The sequence below is a fragment of the Tachyglossus aculeatus genome, chromosome 22 (assembly GCF_015852505.1).
Source record: "Tachyglossus aculeatus isolate mTacAcu1 chromosome 22, mTacAcu1.pri, whole genome shotgun sequence".
Classification (NCBI taxonomy): domain Eukaryota; kingdom Metazoa; phylum Chordata; class Mammalia; order Monotremata; family Tachyglossidae; genus Tachyglossus; species Tachyglossus aculeatus.
Window position 1 is genome coordinate 21,547,663 of NC_052087.1, and position 18,376 is coordinate 21,566,038.

General features: G+C 42.3%; 2 protein-coding genes across 2 annotated transcripts in view; one reads left to right on the forward strand and one right to left on the reverse strand.

Moving 5' to 3' along the window:
* Positions 1-1,476: 1,476 nt before the first annotated feature.
* RAG2 (recombination activating 2) lies at positions 1,477-3,060 on the reverse strand. Its single transcript, XM_038765187.1, has one exon. The coding sequence runs from the start codon at positions 3,058-3,060 to the stop codon at positions 1,477-1,479; it is 1,584 nt and encodes a 527-aa protein (XP_038621115.1).
* A 3,345-nt stretch (positions 3,061-6,405) lies between these two features.
* Positions 6,406-18,376, forward strand: part of LOC119943714 (intraflagellar transport associated protein) — a 64,995-nt gene continuing 53,024 nt past the window's right edge. Inside the window, exon 1 of the mRNA XM_038764850.1 lies at positions 6,406-6,454. The gene's annotated coding sequence lies outside the window, so the exon portion shown is untranslated. The remainder of the gene's footprint in view (positions 6,455-18,376) is intronic.

The window sequence follows — 18,376 nt, forward strand, 5'->3', positions numbered from 1 at the left end:
GCTCTGCCACTTGTCAGCTGTGTGACTTTGGGCAAGTCACTTAACTTTTCTGTGCCTCAGTTACCTCATCTGTAAAATGGGGATTAAGACTGTGAGCTCCACGTGGGACAACCTGATCACCTTGTATCCCCCTAGCGCTTAGAACAGTGCTTTGCACATAGTAAGCACTTAGCAAATACCATCATTGTTATTATTATAGAATGCGGGCCTGGCAGTCAAAAGGAACCGAGTTCTACTCCTGGCTCTGCTACTTGTCTGCTGTGTGACCTTGGGCAAGTCACTTAACCTCTCTGTGCTTCATTGGCATCATTTGTAAAATGGGGATTGAGAGTGTGAGCCCCATGTAGGACAGGGACTGTGTCCAGCCTGCTTAGTTTGTACCAGGACTTAGTACAGTGCCTGGTGCATAGTAAGCCATAATAAATATCATAAAATGAAGTGCGTGGGAGAGTCACCCTCCCCTGCCCCTTTTGCTATTAGCCTGCCCGGCTTCTGAGGATTTCTCTTAGAAGTCTCTTAGGGGCTTGGGGGTGGGAGTCGGGGGTGGTGCAAAAACCTTAAAATGTTTAACTTTGCCAATCAGGAAGATGTACTGGCCTCAGGGCATCCAGGACCAGAGGAAGATTAGAAGTCTGGGGTTCCATAATGTTTGTTTTGTCTACAGTGGATAAATAACCACAAAGGTGTCTAGGTTACTTGCCCAGCCTAATAAATTCTTGTCACATCATTCCCAAGATAACTGTTTACCAGGTGGTTTACTATTTTTACTGGCATTATTGTCCCAGTCTTTGGCATATATTTTGCAACCCCTGAACAGCGGAGGGGCTATTATGTGGGGAATTAAATTTAGAAATAAGGACAGCAGGAGAGAAAAGAAAAATGAAAGGAAGGAGAAGGAAGGGAGAGGTAAGGGGCTATTTGAAACTGTGCTTCTATTACACTCTCCCCAAGTCCTGCCTACAATTGGTAATCAATGAATTAACTCACACTCACTTTTCCTTTCCCAACCTAGAATTCATACATTTCAGTGAAGAAGCTCCTGTTTAGCCAGTCTGTATATTAGTGTTCTCTGACCCTACTCCTCTTCCTTCCCCTGTGTGTGCTTGCTTTTTCTGAAGAAAGAAATCCTGTAGCAGAGTAAGTCTACACAGCATTTTCACACTCTGACTCTTCTTCCTCTATTTTCTAGTGTGCATTGCTGTCACTGCTTGCAAAAATAATCTTTTATTCCCTCCTCAAAATTTGTATGTGGGAGATAATTATGAAATAGAGACAATAATGAAGGTAAATATGGTCTTCAAATACAATGAAAATTTCCTTGAAAAACTGATCAATTCAATATTCCTTCTTTCATTTACAATTAAACTGTAACCTCTCCTTTCTAGCACTAAGTCCTTACTATCAAAAAGAATTAGAAGACATTTCAATAACAGAATTCAGTGCGCTAATTTTGAAGACTCAAAAACTCCTTTCAAATTAGTCAAATAACCGTCTAAGGAAGGATTTCTTCATTGGTGTCATAATCTTCACTGGAGCTTTTTTACGGAGGGATTTCATTGTTAGCTTTTTAACAGGCAGCATCTTCTTGGGAGTTTGCAGACCCCTAGCTATCTCTATGTGCTCATTGCAAAAATACTTGGTGCTTCCTTCTGAAAGTTGAATGAGCATTCTCTCTGACAGGTCCATACACTGGGCATGGACCCAGTGACCCTCGCCATTGGAACAATAAATCATAGCGGGTTTGTTGAGTTCAGTTGAATAGAATGGCTCCCAAGTGTTAATGTCAAGATCACAAGTGGGACAGCATGTGATCCAGTACCCTGTTTCGGATTCATCCTCTTCGTCATCTTCATTATAGGTGTCAATATCATCAACATCAAAAGAGTTAGCTTCTGTACTGAAGCAAAATTCTTCCGAGTCTTCGAAGGGAGTGGAGTCCCCTGGATCTTCTGTCGATGCTTGGCTACAGGTGTATGTTACCTGATCATCTTCTTCTTTCGTGTCTTGACCACATTTCAAAATATAGAAATAGTTTGCATCTGAAATAGCCTGCTTGTTGTCCCCTGGAATACCCAGAAAAATCGCTCCGTTTCCCATACTGCTTCCAAACCAAACCTTGCTATGCTTAATGTCTGGGGTCCAATCTGGGGTCTCCATTTCTTGAATCTCGAACTTGTTATCTTCTAATGTGATGACATGGCAGGCCATCCTTTTCAGATTGTCAGATTGATAGCCACCAACGATGACAAACTCACTGCTGCTCGTCTGAGTCACGATGGCACTAGAAACCGAGAGTCCTCCAGACAAGACAGTGCAACTCACAGCGGGGCTGCCTAACGGGAGATCAACTTTCAACCTGAACAGGTTTGGAGGCCTGCTGTTGTTGGTGAGTGTATGACCCCCTAAAATATAGACAGTATCATTTCTGGCAATGGAAACATGGAAAGACAGCCCATCCTGTAGCTCTGGAAAGACATACGATGTAGAGCAACCAAATTCAAAGTCCAGCAAGTAAACATGGGGCATGCAGTCAATCACACTATTCCATTTTTCTGTGGTTCTCTGAGCAGGAGGCATGTATGACCGTCCTCCAAAGATTACAGTCATGCTTTTCCCTCTGCTGTACACCACATCAATGGTGTGGCCATATCTTGCTTCAGGAATGTCTCCTACTAACTCTTTCTCTGTGCAGCAAAAAGTAATTTTTTTATTACTTTTGCAAGCAGCAGCCATCACATAAATCTTATTGGAAAGTTCATTGTTAGGAGTTTTCCCACCATGAATGATGTACTGGATCTTTTCAGGCTCGAGGCTATTTTTCAAAGTGCAGGTAGCTGGATATCGAAGAGGAGGAAGGTAGCAGGACTCTTTTGAGAAGGTTGCAGGCTTCAGTTTGAGCTGGTTGCGTTTTATGTCAAGGAGGAAAACTCCTGTAGGGCAGGATCTTTTGGGCCATCCCTTCTGGCCAAAGAAAAAAACCTGGCCATCAAAATTCATTAGAGAGAAGCCAGGCTGAATAAGAGATGAGTTGTTACTCACTGATAACATCTGCAACACCATTGTTTCTGTCGACTCCAGCTTGATGTTTTATCTGAAAAGAATCCCAACAAACAACATAAAATAAATGTTTGTCTGCTTAACCCCCATCCATCTGCTCCATGCTCTCACCTTCAAACACTGTCACTCTTGATCAATCAATTAATCACTTATGTTTATTTAGAACTTACTGTGTGCAGAGCATTGCACTAAGTGCTTGGGAGAGAACAATAGACTATTCCTGATCCCTACCTTCAAGGAGTTTACAATCTAGTTAGGGAGACAGACATTAAAATAAATTACAGATAGTAGAATCAATCAATAGTAATCCAGAACAAAGATCTGAACATAAATGCTGTGGGGTTTGAGGGTGAAGTGAGCACTTAAGAACACTTAAATGAACATTCAGAGAAGCAGCATGGCATAGTAGCAAGAGCCCAGGCTTGGGAGTCAGAGGAGGTGGGTTATTTGGATGTCTCTAAGTACAAGTGATTGTCACATGGAGGCAGAGGTGAGAGGAATCCTGGGTATATCATTCCCATACTGGTCATTACCTTTTTATTTAAAATACAGGTACATGAAGGCCAGGTTATCTTGTTACTGAGAATGTTTTTTACAAACTTAATTTTTCATGATTTCAACAGAATGCTTCCATCTGAACAGCTTTCACCCCCATCTGACTCTAAGGAACACTTACTCTTGGTTGCTTTTGACGTCAACTACTAATTTTGAACATGAGTAATGTTTAATTGAAAACCTTTGTAAAAATCCAACTAGTTGGAAACTCTGGTTCCTGGGCTAATTACTGTCCTTCTATTGGCCAACTACAAAATCAGACTTTTTCTGCAAAGAAATAGGGAGAGACATCTCATAACTGATGACTTCCACACACGGACTTTGCGATTAATCAGATAAGATTCCATAGTATTTTGGTCTTAGAAACAAAAGCTGCATGGAGAAGGGGAGAAGAGGAAAGGAGAGTGGAAAACAGAGAGAGAAGCAGATGATGATGTTGATGATGATGGTATCTGTTAACTGCTTACTATGTGTGCCAAGCATTGTTCCAAGTGCTGGGATTGATACAAGGTAATGAGGTTGTCCCAAGTGGGGCTCACAGTCTTAATCCCCATTTTACAGATGAGGTAACAGGCACAGGGAAGTCAAGTGACTTGCCCAAAGTCACACAGCTGACAAGTGGTGGAGCTGGGATTAGAACCCATGACCTCTGACTCCCAAGTCCCTGCTCTTTCTGCTAAGCTATGCTGCTTCTCAGTTGAGGGAAGTAGGTACCTAAACAGCTTTGTAATGACTAGGGCAGGGCAGATAGTTTAAAAGAGAGCAATTAGGCACCTATTCAGTGTTTTTCTCCTTCTTCATTCATGGGATGGCCCCGTGTTCCTTCTGGGAATGAAGTTCATGACAAGATGGTCATTAAATAATTTACCCTGAATGAGTTTGTATTTCTCATATGCAAAACATTATACTTGTGGTAAAATCTCTCATTTCCCCACCTTATTTTCCTTCACTTTTGCATCACCTATGACACTTACATGCATATTTCCTCGGCACTTTTCTATGTAACCTTATACTGGATTGCTTCCCCTACGGTCAGTCAGTCAGTCAGTCATATTTATTGAGTGCATTCTGTGTGCAGAGCACTGCAGCATCGCATAGTGGATAGAGTACGAGCCTGGGAGTCAGAAGGTCATGGGTTCTAATCCCGGATCCACCACTTGTCTGCTGTGTGACCTTGGGCAAGTCACTTCTCTTCTCTGTGTCTCAGTTACCTTATCTGGAAAATGGGGATGAAGACTGTGAGCCCTATGAGGGACAGAGACTATGTCCAACCCAATTTGTTTGTGTTCACCCCCATGCTTAGTACACTACTTGGCACATAATAAGTGCTTAAAAATATCATTATTATTATTATTTATTAATATAAATACATAAAATTACAGATATGTACATAAGTGCTCTGGGGCTGGGAGGGGGGATGAACAAAGGGAGCAAGTCAAGGAGACGCAGAAGGGGGTGGGAGAAGAGGAAAGGAGGGTTTAAGTCAGGGAAGGCCTCTTGGAGGAGATGTGCCTTCAATAAGGCTTTGAAGGAGGGGGCAGTAATTGTTGTAGGTGAAGAGGGAGGGAGTTACAGGCCAAAGGCAGGACATGGGTGAGAAGTCAGCGGTGAGATAGACGAGATCATGGTACAGTGAGAAGGTTGGCATGAGAGGAGCGAAGTATGTGCTCTAGGTTGTAGTAGGAGAGTAGCTAAGCGAGGTAGCAGTAGGCAAGGTGATTGAGTGCATTAAAGGTGATGGTAAGGAGTTTCTGTTTAATGCAAAGGTGAATGTGCAACCATTGGAGGTTTTGGAGGAGTGGGGAAATGTGAGCTCAGCAATTTTGTGGAAAAATGATCTGGGGAACAGAGTGAAGTATATACTGGAGTGGGGAAAGACAGGAGGCAGGAGGTCAACAAGGAGGCTGATCAAGACAGAATAGGATAGTATTAGGATTAACATGGTAGCAGTTTGGATGGAGAGGAAAGGGCGGACTTTAGCGATGTTGTGAAGGTCCAACCTACAGAATTTAGTGATGGTTTAAATATGTGGGATGATTGACAGAGAGTAATCAAGGTTAACTGCAAAGTTAGGGCCTGTGAGACAGGAAGGATGGTGGTGCTGTCTACAGTGATCGGAGAGTCAGGAAGGACAGGGTTAGGTAGGAAGATGAGTTCTGTTTTAGACATGTGATGTATTTTGTGATGTATTTTGTTTGTCTCTCCCTCTATCAATTTGTCAATCAATGGTATTTTTTGACCGCGAACTGTGTGCGGAGCACTATACTAAACGGTTGGGGAAGTACACTACAATTGAATTGGTAGACACAATCCCTGCCTAAAAAGTGTTTACCGAGGATTTAAAAATCATTGCGGATAGACTGTAAGCTCGATGTGGGCATTTAATGTGACTGATTATTGTTGTGTTTTACTTTCCCAAGCGCTTAGTACAGTGCTGTGCACACAGTAAGCGCTCAATAAATGCAATTGAATGAATGACAGGGTTTATGTCTGCTTGCTTAGTAGAGTGCTCTGCATACAGTACTAGCTCAATAAATACCGTCGTCAATTGACTGGTTTAACTAAATAATAGATGTTAAAAAGCGCCTAACATGCGCAGTTACTCAGAGAAGGGACATAATTGCCCCCGTCTCAGCTATTCATGATAGTTGGGACAGAATTTTAGGGACGGACAGGGTCTTTCTGGGATTCTGGGACTTGTAGTTTTTTCACTCTTTCAGGCCTAGTCCCAGGCCTAGGAAAGAACTACACTTCCCAGGAAACTGAGGTCTGACGAAGGCTGGGAAGGGGGCGGGGGAGGAGAGCCATTGCCGTTGGTTACGAGATTCAGGCTTTATTTTAGGTAAGGAGGGTTTACGGTAGAAGGGCTTGGCTGTGAGCAGAGAGCATTAAGCAGGGTAAGGGGTGAGAGTGGTTGGCAATGCTGGAGGGTGTGTGTGTATAGGGGAAGGGCTCGTGGCACATTTAGGATAAAAATAATAATGGTATTAAGTGCTTACTATGTGCTAGGCACCGTACTGAGCAATCAATCAATCAATCAATCAATCAATCAGTCGTATTTATTGAGCGCTTACTATGTGCAGAGCACTGTACTAAGCGCTTGGGAAGTACAAATTGGCATCACATAGAGACAGTCCCTACCCAACAGTGGGCTCACAGTCTAAAAGGGGGAGACAGAGAACAGAACCAAACATACCAACAAAATAAAATAAGTAGGATAGAAATGTACAAGTAAAATAAATAAATAAATAAATAGAGTAATAAATATGTACAACCATATATACATATATACAGGTGCTGTGGGGAAGGGAAGGAGGTAAGACGGGGGGATGGAGAGGGGGACGAGGGGGAGAGGAAAGAAGGGGCTCAGTCTGGGAAGGCCTCCTGGAGGAGGTGAGCTCTCAGCAGGGCCTTGAAGGGAGGAAGAGAGCTAGCTTGGCGGATGGGCAGAGGGAGGGCATTCCAGGCCCGGGGGATGACGTGGGCCGGGGGTCGATGGCGGGGCAGGCGAGAGCGAGGTACAGTGAGGAGATTAGTGGTGGAGGAGCGGAGGGTGCGGGCTGGGCAGTAGAAGGAGAGAAGGGAGGTGAGGTAGGAGGGGGCGAGGTGATGGAGAGCCTTGAAGCCCAGGGCGAGGAGTTTCTGCCTGATGCGCAGATTGATCGGTAGCCATTGGAGGTTTTTGAGGAGGGGAGTAATATGTCCAGAGCGTTTCTGGACAAAGACAATCCTGGCAGCAGCATGAAGTATGGATTGAAGTGGAGAGAGACACGAGGATGGGAGATCAGAGAGAAGGCTAGTGCAGTAGTCCAGACGGGATAGGATGAGAGCTTGAATTAGCAGGGTAGCGGTTTGGATGGAGAGGAAAGGGCGGATCTTGGCAATGTTGCAGAGCTGAGACCGGCAGGTTTTGGTGACGGCTTGGATGTGAGGGGTGAATGAGAGAGCGGAGTCGAGGATGACACCAAGGTTGAGCACTGGGGTGGATACAAGTAAACTGGTTGCACACAGTCCCCGTCCCACATGGGGCTCACAGTCTCAATCCCCATTTTCCAGTGAGGTAACTGAGGCCCAGAGAAGTGAAACGACTTGCCCAAGGTCACACAGCAGACAAGTGGCAGAGCCGGGATTAGAACCCCTGAGCTGACCCCCAGGCCCAGGCTCTACCCACGAGACCATGCTGCTTCTCCATGCTCTTTTAGGAGCCGGTGATGCCAGGCAGGTTGGCCAGTATCCTGGCAACACCATAGCGAACCCTTAGCAACTCCCGATCCCTCCTGACAGGGCTTCAATCGGTGGAATTAGGAACCGCAGCTACATCACAAGAGCCACACCAGCTTTCCCAGTATCATTTTTTAATTTTTAGATAGCTGAATAATTGTGGTACTTGTAAAGTGCTTACTATGCCTATACTTAACTCTGCTGCCCAGATTATCTTTCTACAAAAACGCTCGGGGCATGTCACTCCCCTCCTCAAAAATTTCCAGTGGTTGCCTATCAACCTTTGTATCAAATAAAAACTCCACACTGTGGGCTTCAAAGCTCTCCATCCCCTTGCCCCCTCCTACTTCACCTCCCTTCTCTCCTTCTCCAGCCCAGCTCTCTCATTCTGCTCCTGTGCTGTTATCCTTCTCACTGGGCCTCGTTCTTGCCTGTCGTTATCCCCCCATCCCCACCCCGTCGACCCCTGGCCCAAGTCCTATCTCTGACCTCCCTCCTCACATCTGCCAAACTAGCACACTTCCCCCCTTCAAAGCCCTACTGAAAGCTCACCTCCTCCTGGAGGCCTTCCCAGACTGAACCCCCGTTTTCCTCCCCTCCCCATCGCTCTGACTCCCTCCCTCTGCTCTAGCGCCCTCCCTGCCCCACAGCACTTGTGTATGTATGTACATATTTATTATTCAATTTATTTTGTTATTGATGTGTATATATCTATACTTCTATTTAATTATATTGATGCTATTGATGCCTGTTTACTTGCTTTGTTTTGTTGTCTATCTCCCCCCTTCTAGACTTTGAGCCCTTTGTTGGGTAGGGATTGTCTCTGTTGCTGAATTGTACATTCCAAGAGCTTAGTACAGTGCTCTGCAGACAATAAGCTCTCAATAAATATGATTGAATGAATGAATATGTGCCAGGCACTGTACTAAGCACTGGGGTCAATACAAGCAAATCAGGTCGGACACAGTCCATGTCCCAAATGAGATGCACAGTCTTTATTCCCATTTTACAGATGAGGTAACCGAGGCACAGAGATAATAATAATGATGTTTGTTAAGTGCTTACTACGTGCCAGGCACTGTTCTAAGCAGTGGGGTGGATACAAGCAAATCAGGTTGGACACAGTCCCTGTCCCACATAGGGCTCACAGTCTCGATCCCCATTCCACAGATGAGGTCACTGAGGCCCAGAGAAGTTAAGTGACTTGCCCAGGGCCACACAGCAGACAAGTGGCAGAGCTGGAATTAGAACCCAGGCCCATGCCTTAGCCACTAGGCCAGGCTTGGGGCTCATCCGTGCCTGATGGCATTGCCTAGACACAATAGCCTCTCATATGGCTACATAACGCCTTTTTCCTCCACCCACTTGATATTCCAAATTGCCGACAGCCGAATTGCACAGAAATGACTTACCGTGTGAATTCTGGGCCTTTCATTTAATTTCGGTTAGCTCCTAACCATCGGTAAGGTAACTAAGGCTAAAGTTTCATACCCCTTTTAGAATTAAAACTTGAAGGTAATTTTACTTACAGTAATTTAATTTCAGATTAATCATTTTTCATTTCAACTCACCTTCTGAAAATGCCTTTAAATGTAAGCTTTTGGCCGGCTTGAGTCTTGGGATTCTTTTACAAGCTCTTCTCTCAAGTTTTTTAAAAAATTTTCATCTGTCCTAGAACTCCCTCCCCCTTCATATAACTAGGCATTACTAAGGTCACATCTCCTCCAAGAGGCCTTCCCTGATGAAGCCCTCTTCCCTGACTCTCTCTCCTTTTTGTATTCTCTATGCATTTCAATCTGTGACCTTTGGACACTTGATATTGCTGTATTGTACTTTCCGAGAGCTTAGTATAGCTCTGCACACAGTAAGTGCTCAATAAATATGATTAAATGATATTCTCCCCACCCCAAATAATAACAATAATAATAATGGCATTTGTTAAGCGCTTATTATGTGCAAGGCATTGTTCTAAGCGCTGGGGAGGATACAAGGTGATCAGGTTGTCCCATGTGGGGCTCACAGTCTTTATCCCCATTTTACAGATGAGGTAACTGAGGCACAGAGAAGTTAAGTGACATGCCCAAAGTCACACAGCTGACAAGCGGTGGATCTGGGATTAGAACGCACGACCTCTGACTCCCAAGCCTGGGCTCTTTCCACTGAGCCATGCTGCTTCTCTGCCCAAATGCATGGCTCAGTGGAAAGAGTACTGGTTTTGGAGTCAGAGGTCATGGGTTCAAATCCCGGCTCCATCAAATGTCAACTGTGTGACTTTGGGCAAGTCACTTCACTTCTCTGTGCCTCAGTTCCCTCATCTGTAATATGGGGATTAAGACTGTGAGCCCCACATGGGACAATCTGATCACCTTTATCCCCCCAGCGCTTAGAACAGTGCTTTGCACATAGTAAGCGCTTAACAAATACCATTATTATTATATATAAATGTCCTTAATATTTCAAATTATTTATTCATATTAATATCTGTCTCAGGCAGGGATTGTGTATGCTAATTCTGTTGTACTGTACTCTCCCTAATGTAAACATTGCTCTGCACATAAGTTCTCAATAAATATGATTGATTAATTGATTGATTTGACAGACCAGTCATCCCATCTTCAAAACCCTACAAAAATCCTATCTCCTCCTAGACCTTTCCTGACAAACCCATTTCCATTCTCTTTGCCCACCTTTTCTTACACCTGAAGCACTTTGATTCTCACCCCAATCCCCGCCCCATAGCACTTATATATGCAGCAATCAATCATTTGTATTTATTGCACACTTACTGTGTGCATAGCACTATGCTAAGCACCTGCAAGAGTACATTATAACAATCCCTGCCCACAGTGAGCTTACAGACTAGAGGGAGTTTACATGATTATACTCTCTCTCTTTCCCTAGCTATATTTCAGTGTCTGTCTCATGTTTTTTTTAATGCAGTCACCACTGTTTTGTAACGAGGGTGGGGATTGTGTCTCCCAACTCTATTGTATTTTACTCTCCTAAGTGCTCAGTAGAGTGCTTTGCATGCAGTAAGTGCTCAGGTAATTCCAGTGATCCACCAAAAGGGTGGAAAAAGAGAGGGGTCCGCTAAAATTCCTCTCCCTTCAGCATGTCCAGTCTTTCTGCTTTCTATGCTAGATTTCCCTTGCTTTTGTCATTTCAGATTCTTCTCATAAAATTTGGCAGCTTTATCTACCCTTTCTTCATGTAGTGATAAACCCTGCCAACAAAGAGGTAGTGAGGTCTTTTTCTTTTCATGTTTCTTTAATTCAGCCATCACATATAGTGCTTAACCTCACTTCATTTCTCTGTGCCTCAGTGGGCTCAGATGGGGATTGAGACTGTGAGGCCCATGTGAGACAGGGACTGTGTCCATCCTGATTTGCTTGTAACACCTCTGTGCTTAGTACAGTGCCTGGCACATAGTAAGCACTTAACAAATACCAGTTTTGTATTATAAATAATAATAACCTAGTGGTGTTTTGGAGAATATTGAGTTTCCAGGGGTGATGGACAAATGTTAAGAAACAATGTGGCTTAGTGGAAAGGGTATGGGACTGGGAGTTAGAGGACTTGTAATCCAATCCTGCTCCACAATGTCTCTGGGCCTCAGTTTCCTCATCTCTCAAAAGGGGATTCAGTGCGTACTCTCCCTTCCCCTTAGACAGTGAACTTCTGTGGAACAGGGACTGAGTCTGATCTGATTATCTTGTATCTACTCCAGGGCTTAGTACAGTGTTTAGCACGTAGTAAGCACTTAGCAGATTCTTCAATTACAATCAACCCTGTTTTAAAGACAGAGAAGTCGAGGCTCAGCGATATAAATATAAAGATACTTTTCCCAGATGTAGAATATTTCAGTAGTTGAGAAGCCAGGGGTGAATTTCTTGCCAAAATAAGATATTTCTTATTAATTTGCTGCTAAGGCTTTACATTTGAACTTGCCATAAGTGACATTGTTATACATAAAAACCTGTCATTCGTGGGAAAGAATGGAGAAATGTGGTTATGATGAGGATCAGAATGGACTAATCAATACAGATTTCAACTTGTTGGATGAAAAGAAATTGGATAGAGTACTTGTTTTGATGGAGGTGGGATTGTTTGGGCAGAAAACTTAAAGCAGCTCCTTTCCATTTCAATTATTTCATTAATTTCCTGTCCATAGCCAATAATGAGATGATCAGTTGTTTGAAAATCACCTTGAGCCTTAAGATCCTGCTGAAAAACAGGAAACATTTACAAAAACCCGTTTCCCTGCTTAATAAATCACAGTTTATTAATCCTCTGTTTCACTGGTCTTTGCCTTTTGAAAGACCTTCAGTCACCCACAGTGGCGGATTCCGGGATTATGGGAACAAGCCATAGGGAAGCAAGTGAGGGCTGACTATAAAGATTATTACCAAAATGAAAAAAAAAGTTAAAAAAAATCCAGGTTTGTAAACTCAACATGCCTTTTTGTAGTTGTTAGTTTCTCCAGACATAAGAAGGAGTTGCTAGTCACATAATGTATTAGCTAAGAATTTATTACAAAATTAATTACTGGTGGCTCTTAATTTAATGGACTAGAATATCTAATTGTTTTCACTCAGTATTCTTTAAAAGACTTGTTCAGAGACAAAAAAACCCACCCGAAAACTCATCTCTAATACTTGGAAACACTGCTATTAACATTTAAAATTAGCCTTGTAGTTTATCATCACTCCAAGATGCCTAAAACACCATTACTTTAATGCAGTAGGTCCTTTATGCTTTTATTTTTACAGTGTCACAGTGATCTTGGACTTTTATTGGAAAGACAATCATTTTGAAGTAAATAGTGTGTGTGTGTGTTGTTGACAAGACACAAGAAAGGCTTTGCCCAGTATTCCTAACTGAGCTTAAGTTACTCAATACTCCCTTAGCAGTTTTGGAAATTAATGCTTGATACTATTGCATTTGTGACCTGCCTCCCCTCTATTTCTCTGCTGTTTACACCTCTGCATTGCTTTTTCAGGGGCCTCAGAATAGTGGTTGATCTTACAAATCCCAAGTGCCAGTGTATCTAGGTACTTTCTAGGTGAATTTATCTCACAATTTATAGCAGTAATGATGGATTTCAGTATTAAATTTCACCTCTAGACCATAAGCTCCTCGTGGGCAGTGAATATGACTGCCAGCTCTGTTGTACTCTCCCAAGCATCTATGATAGTGCTCTCTGTGCACAGTAAGCACTTAATCAATACTCATCCCCCACTCCCTTCTGTGTCCCTGACTTGCTCCCTTTGCTTTTCCCCCCCTTTCTGCCTCACAGCACTTATGTATATATCTGTAATTTTATTTATTTTTATTGATGTCTGTTTACTTGTATTGATAGCTGTCTCCCCCCCTCTAGACTGTGAGCTCGTTGTGGGCAGGTATTGTCTCTATTGCTCTCTGGTACTTTCCCAAGCACTTATTGCAATGCTCTGCACACAGTAAGCGCACAATAAATACAATTGAATGAATGAATGAATACCACTGATCCACTGATTGTCTATGTGCAGTCGGACAGAAAAGCGTTTTGTCTAATATGCTTAGTTAAGAGAGGGCAAGATCTTATAGTGCATAATGTATTTTCACTGAACCTGGCAGATGTCTATTTTCTTAGGTTTATTTTAGTTCTTTTGTAATCATGGCAATGCAGTGCATTGCTTTAGAAGAACAGATCGAGTGCATCTCACAAAGAAAGATGTTTAAAAGAAAAAAGAACAAAACATTATACCATGAGACTTCTAAGCTGTTTCTAAACCAAAGGACCTCTTCCTCAGCAGGAGGGTCATAGTTCCTCATTTTGAAGCCACGTTGTGATTTAGAATCAAGGATTGAAAGATCTTATTGTTTGGGTTTGCCATTTCCTACATCAGACTTCTATCTTTTTTCTTTGGGTAGAGCCTCTGGAGTAAGATTGCACTTTACTAATCAATACTACTGTGTTTTCTAATTGCTCCATAGTAATAGGTAACTTTGCTTAACTGCAGATGATTAGCACATGAATTAACAGCACCTTGCAAGGTTAATTAGTTTAGAGGCATGTATGATTTGATTCCCACTAGCAGTAAAACTGGGATTAGGTTTTCTTTATGACAGTTCTGCCAGGGTAGCATTTGTGCACAAAGATTAATACACAGTCCACTGAGGGCACCAGGATTGACTTCCTGCAGTGTGTAGAGACAAAATAATAATAATAATAATAATAATAATGATGATGGCATTTATTAAGCACTTACTATGTGCAAAGCACTGTTCTAAGTGCTGGGTAGGTTACAAGATGATCAGGTGTTCATCCCCATTTTACAGATGAGGTAACTGAGGCCCAGAGAAGTGAAGTGACTTGCCCAAAGTCACACAGCTGACAAGTGGCGGAACCAAGATTTGAACCCATGACCTCTGACTCCAAAGCCCGTTCCCTTTCCACTGAGCCATGCTGCTTCTCTACAAAAGTACCACAGCTTCCAAATTCTCCATTATCCCTTCTTTATCTGGACACCCAACCCACTAGAAATGGTTAAGCCCCTGTGAAGAACCGCAAAAACATTTTTTCAAAGTTTCTGAATTTGGCGCCAAACGCTAGTTTTGGTAGAAATGAAGGCATTGGACCTACCTGAATAATGGAGGGACAGCTCACCCCTCCCTGAACTCTTTGCGCCTAAACCAGGATTAAATGTCAGCAATGTGGGGAAGAGTCTCTCTGACTGCAGTGTGGAACCGTGGCAAGCAGAAAGCCGACAGCAAAGAGTGTGTGTGTGTACATCTGTATGCACATGCACAGATGTCCTAATGAACACTGATCGCATGTGGGTAACTGGCTGTGACCGTTTTTTCTTTAGATGGTGCAGGAAGAAACCAGCAGTGTGTACTCTTCAGATTTAACCCTTCCCGGACTAGACTAATCCAGGAGGTGGGGGAGAAAATTAACTACTCTTTAAAAAAAAAAAGGTTTAGCATTTGAAACTTTCCAGAAGAAATGGCATGCTCCGATTGTGTGAATGATCCAGCCAACCTCATGTTCATCCTCTGACAGTGCACCCGAAGGACACTTGGAGGAAGAGTGCAGTTATTGTTCTTGAATTCCAATTGCATAGGTGGAAAGGTACTTTCTGATCCTCTTCACTTTTCCATCTGATAACTCATTAAGAAAACATCATCAGTCATGGTTTTAGAAGCCCAGATTGGAACCATCTCCCAGAGCATGCTGAAAAGCAGCATGGCCTAGTGAAAAGAGCATAGTTCTGGGAATCAGGACCTGGGTTTTAATCCAGGCTCTGCCAATTGCTTACTGGGTGACCTTGGGTAAGTCACTTACCTTCTGTGCTCAGTTGCCTCATCTTTAAAATGGGGATTAAATCCTCCCTCCAATTTAGACTGAGTACCCCATGTGGGTACCATAAAAAAAATCAACCGTTATCCTGTACATTTCCAGAATGCTCTTACGAAATCAAATATAAGATCATTAGAGCTGAGGCCATTTCCTCCAGTTCCACCCACCCCAATTATGTTCTAACTAGTCAAAATATTTTGTGAATCAGTCTCAGTACTGAATCTTGGAACATAACCCAGAGCACTTGCATATATTTGTAAAGCTTAATTAGTCTATTTATTTTACTTGTACATATTTACTATTCTATTTATTTTGTTAATGATGTGCATATAGCTATAATTCTATTTGTTCTGACAATTTTAACACCTGTCTATATGTTTTGTTTTGTTGTCAGTCTCCCCCTTCTAGACTGTGAGCCCGTTGTTGGGTAGGGACCGTCTCTATATATTGCCGACTTGTACTTCCCAAGCGCTTAGTACAGTGCTCTGCACACAGTAAGTGCTCAATAAATATGATTGAATGAATGAATGAACCAAAGGCAGCTCCAGCGAGTCAGTTCCCACTGCTGGGAACATGTTACTGCTTGAGAAATCAATTGGAATTCTTCAGGCCCTTCTTGCCAAATTCATTTGCCCTCCCCATGGTTGCTTGTGGGCATATTTAACAATTTGGGGATATTTATAACAGAGAAAAAAGGTGACTATGTGTGACTAATTTTGGAATATGTACTTTGATATTCTTTTGGTTTGATGCAGTCACCTGTTAAGTGAGATGAGAAATAGAGTGTTAGAGGTTGGTACAGTGTCACTCACACTCTTTTACCCCTGACAGTCCTGTTTTTGTAGGCTGTAAGCTCATTATGGGTAGTGAACTCCGTTGTAGTGCACACTTCCAAGCGCTTAGTACACACACATAGTAAGGGCCCAATAAATACCATTGATGATGATGTTGATGATGTTCCATCCTGGGGCGTGGATGACAAAGTAGGCAGACAGGAGTCCAGCACAATGTGAAATGAATAAAAAGATTATTTTTTTCATGAGCTGGACCCATTTACGGTTGAAAACTATCATGACATCGGCTGTCATGGTGCACTATTGCATCTTGACCCGAGAGGTGGTTGTCTTGGTTTCTGATGTATTCTTCACTGCCCATGTTAGCCGATTATTTTTTGGGATTTTTGCTGAGCCTGTTCACGTTATGGGATGCCCTAGGTGGTTCTCCTGTCAGAAAGCTTCACCCCTGATAGTCAGAGTCAGTAGACAAAGTCACAACAAGAGTCCAAGCCTTCCTGATTGATTCTCAGAGTGGTGAGCTTTCCGCTGGACCAGCGTCATGGCTGTTTGATTTGGGGCATCGCTGGCAAGCCTGGAAAAATTGTTTTTGAGAAAAACCCATCTTCATTCATTATAACCAAAATGATGTTCACTACACTACCCATTTAATAGAGCTTGTTTGCTTTTCAGTACTTACAATGTTCAGGGAATTGTACCCACTAAGCTCTGGGCAAAAATGAAAGGCTAAATGATTCACATGCAGTCTCTAGCCTGTCTGGCACATAGTAAGTGCTTAAAAAATACCATAATTATTTTTATTATTAATCCAGAGGGCGTAGGAGGAAGACAGACCTCCAGAGTGGAATAATGGATTAAAGTCAATAAGTAAAATAATAATTTAACAAAAAGAAAATCAACAGATAGAGAAGCAGTACATCTCTGCTTGGCAGGAATTGCCCTGAGGCTCCTTACTGCTCCAACCAATTAATGATATTCATTGAGCACTTACTTTATTACTTTGTACACTTAATTAATTTATATTGATGTCTGCCTCCCCTTCTAGACTTTAAACTCACTGTGAGTAGGGAATGTGTCTGTATATTGTTATATTGTTATACTCCCAAGTGCTTAGTACAGTGCTCTGCACAAAGTAAGCACTCAGTATGTCAGTGCTTAGAACAGTGCTTGGCACCTTGGGCGAGTCACTTAACTTTCATAGGCCTCAGTTACCTTATCTATGAAATGGGGATTAAGACTGTGAGCCCCACATGGGACAACCTGATTACTTTGCATGTACTCCAGCGCTTAGAACAGTGCTTGGCATATAGTAAATGCTTAACAAACACCATCATCACATAGTAAACACTTAACAAATACCATTATTATTATTATTATTGTTATTATTAAATATGATCAATTGATTTACTGACTATGTGCAGAGCACTGTACTCCAAGCTCATAGTTCCAAACTGCCACAGCCTTCCCGGTGTTCTCAGATTGGGAAGGTAAACTTATTTTCTTCACCTGCTCCGCATTCCAGCACCAGGCAAGATTCTGAGCCATGAGAGCCATAAGTGAGGAGGTAGTGGTCAAAGCCTAAGAGCTCAGCACACTTGGGCCTGAACAGACTGGTCTCTGTGGAGTTAAGAACAGTATCCTATTTGACGTCACCCAGTGAGTTAGGAGCACTGGTAATCTTCTAATCCCTGTTCTGCCACTTGTCTGCTGTGTGACCTTTGGCAAGTCACTTAATTTCTCTGTGCCTCAGTTACCTCATCTGTAAAGTGGGGATTCAGACTGTGAGCCCCATGTGGAACAAGGACTGTGTCCAACCTGATTTGCTTGTATCCACCCCAGTTCTTAGTACAGTTTCTGGCACATAGTAAGTGCTTAACAAATAGCATATTATTATTGTTATTCCATAATATTTTAGGAGGAGCATCAAAAACAGAATGCTTATTCTATTTTGACAACTGTTGTCAGGAAATAAAGTTATTGCTGTTAGGAATGAAATAGATTGGGTTTTGAATGAATTATTAGTATTTGAATACCTACTGAACTGGTCTGGAAGAAGGAGGAAATGAAGGAACCTGACAGGGGAAAGAAATATTATTTGGTAAGCATGATTGATTGGTTACGAGGAGAAAGTATGACAGTTGCCAATTTTATTTAACATGATTAATAAAATACAGAAGCCTGCAGAATGACCAATATGATTTCTCTCTGAAAATGCAAATTTCAATGCTTGGACAAAAAATAGAGAAAAGTATTCTTGAACAAGGAAGTGCATCATATAATGAGCTATATTTTACAAAATGAAGTCAACAGAAAAAAATATGCAACTCTCCTTTTGATTCTGAGTATTTCAGAAATTTCCATAGAAATTTGCTCAGAATTCATTCACACTCAAAAGTACCTGTTTTTT